We start from the raw sequence: 2,429 nt of genomic DNA, 5'->3' as shown, positions 1-2,429 counted from the left end.
AACCCCTTCCTGATTCCGGCCCGGCCTATGTTCGTTCCCCTGCACTCTGATTGGAACAGCGCCATGGCCGCCTGGGGGTTAGCCTGGGATGCCCACGTGTACGGTCTGGGCTCCATCTTTGCCATGGTGACCCTGGCCTCGGCACTCAACCTGCTGTGCCTGCCCCTGCGCTGCCCTTCCGGCTGTGGCTACTTCGCCCTGGTCAACGTCTTCCTCCTGGCTGCAGGGTGTACCAGGGCTTTCTCCCTCCTCTACGATGCCTACGGCCACCAGGACCGGCTGCCCTCCACCGAGGCCTCCCTGCTGCTCTACGAAGCCCCGTTCCCCTGCCTGACTGCAGCCTTCGGCCTGGTCTTCCTGCTCCTCTCCATGCGCTCCAGGATGCAGCTATCCTACTCTGCCTTCCAGAGGCCCTGTTTCCTGGCCTGTCTGGTGTTGCTGCACTTCGCTGCAGCTTTCGGTCCCGTCGCACTGCTAAAGCTCTACCAGAGGAGGGCGCCCTTCTGCCTTTTCATCTCACTTATCTCCCGGGGAGCGTTTGTGGCGCTGGCTTCTTTTCTATCTGCCGCCTATTTTGTGTTCTTCTGCTACGTGCGGGCGGACTCAAAGCACATTTACCACCTGAATAACACCTCGCCCACTCCAGCTGAGCGATACAACCGCTGTCCCTTTGCTGAGAGCAGGGACTGGGACCGTGCGGCTGCGACAGTGTGCCTTTCGGCTCTGTTCTGCCTGGCATGCACCGGGCTGCAGCTGTACGCCATGCTCCACGCTCTGGGGCTGGCCGGAGGGGCAGAGGGCTTCTGCCCCTGGCCTTGGTGGACCTTCCAGCTCAGCTGCAGGGTTTGTGAGGCCGGGGTTTGTCTCACCCTAGCCCTGGTGGTGTCCCAGCCGATCTACTGCTCCGACCACCTTCCCCAGCCTGGAAGCTGCTGGACGGAGCTGCTGGCAATCAAGTCGCCCATTATGCCGGGAACCTACCAGTGGACCCTGAGCCAGCAGGAGAAGCTGGCCATCTGCGACATTGGGCACGGGGAGACTGAGTGCCTGCCCCTCTACACGCTGATGGATGAAAGGCTAGGTAGCAGCTTGAATGGCCTGGACCTCCTGTACCACAGCAACCGGGCCTTGGCTTACAGAGACCTGGACCTGAATTTGGGTCTGACTGGCTCCAGCAAGCCCGAGGACAGGGGAGGTGGAGTGGCGTCCGGGGGTTCCTCCTTCACCAGCGACTCCACGGCTGACCTGCGGCCGCCATCGCCCATCAACCTACGCCGTAGTATTGACGAGGCGCTCTTCAGCGAGGACCTCTTTCCCATAAGCCTCTTCAGCCCATCCATAGCTTTTTGCTGCAGTGACCTGTCACTTAACATCCCCTACTCCAAGTCCACCCTGCCCAATGGTGGCCAGGTGCTTCGAGGGACCCTCTCAGCCGACCCAGGCCTGTACCGGACGACCTCCTGTGTGGAGATGGTCCCCCCGCCCCCAACCCCTCTACCAAACCACCCCCTGGCGGGCAACACCATCCTGGGTGCTGCACCATCTCCCTCCCTGTCCTCCAACTCCCCAGATCGCTGGACGGGAAGTTCCTCCTCCTGCTCCCTGTACAGACCCTCCCTAAGGGGGTCCTCTCTGGTCCTCTACTCCAGGCCAGAGGGGCACGCCCAACCTCCATCCCTAGGCGGTAGCTCAGGCTGCATCACAGCCTCCAGCCACCAGGGCTCACACCTACAGATACACTATTGCACACTAGGGTCAGCCTCACAGGAGAGTCTTGACCTAGAGTCTGAAGCGGACCGGTCCGTACAAGAGGAGTTCATCAATGTCTGCAGACAGATTGATGCGATGAGCATCTGCAGTGAGACAATTGACCTGTAGGCAGAGCTCTCAACAGTCAACGGCTAAAGACTGAGGACTGGACTGAAATAAGGTGTTGTGAAGAAGATTTCAAGATGGCGTCGCGATTTGTAAGGAGCAACAAGCGGTTTGATTAATTAGGCTAGCCTTCATTGTCAAGAAAGGTAAAATAGTGCCAAATGTTTGAGTAAATGAACTGAGAGCGTTTGTTTGAGAATGTTGACAAGAGTATTTTAATTGCCACAGAATGCCACAAGCCAAGGAGAAATGTGACTTTTTTTTCACATTTGCTATTGGATGATGAAGTTTGATACGTTACTAAAAGTTGTGGGTTTTCCTGTGCATTTCAAGAAGGAAACAGTAAAGCAAACTACATTTGTACAAAAGTTTTGCATTTGAATAAATAATACTGTGATTGAAATAAGCACTTAATAAACAAGACTACTGAAATCTTATTTTAACATTGTCATTTTAGCAGATGCTCTTAACCAGAGAGACTTACTGTAGTGAGTGCATACATTTTCATACTTTTTTTTCTCCATACTGTTTCCCCGTGGGAATCGAACCCACAG

General features: G+C 55.6%; 1 protein-coding gene across 1 annotated transcript; it reads left to right on the top strand.

Annotated features, from left to right (window-relative positions):
* Positions 1-3: 3 nt before the first annotated feature.
* Positions 4-1,878, top strand: LOC311114626 (proline-rich transmembrane protein 4-like; the record flags this gene model as incomplete). The annotated part of the gene is made up of 1 exon (XM_084189861.1): positions 4-1,878. A coding segment is annotated over one exon (1,875 nt), but the record flags the coding sequence as incomplete, so codon positions are not given.
* Positions 1,879-2,429: the final 551 nt, after the last annotated feature.

The sequence above is a fragment of the Coregonus lavaretus genome (assembly GCF_964263955.1).
Source record: "Coregonus lavaretus genome assembly, contig: HAP1_SCAFFOLD_1448, whole genome shotgun sequence".
Lineage (NCBI taxonomy): Eukaryota > Metazoa > Chordata > Actinopteri > Salmoniformes > Salmonidae > Coregonus > Coregonus lavaretus.
Note: the sequence above shows the minus strand (reverse complement) of the source record. Positions and strands in the feature narration are given on the sequence as shown.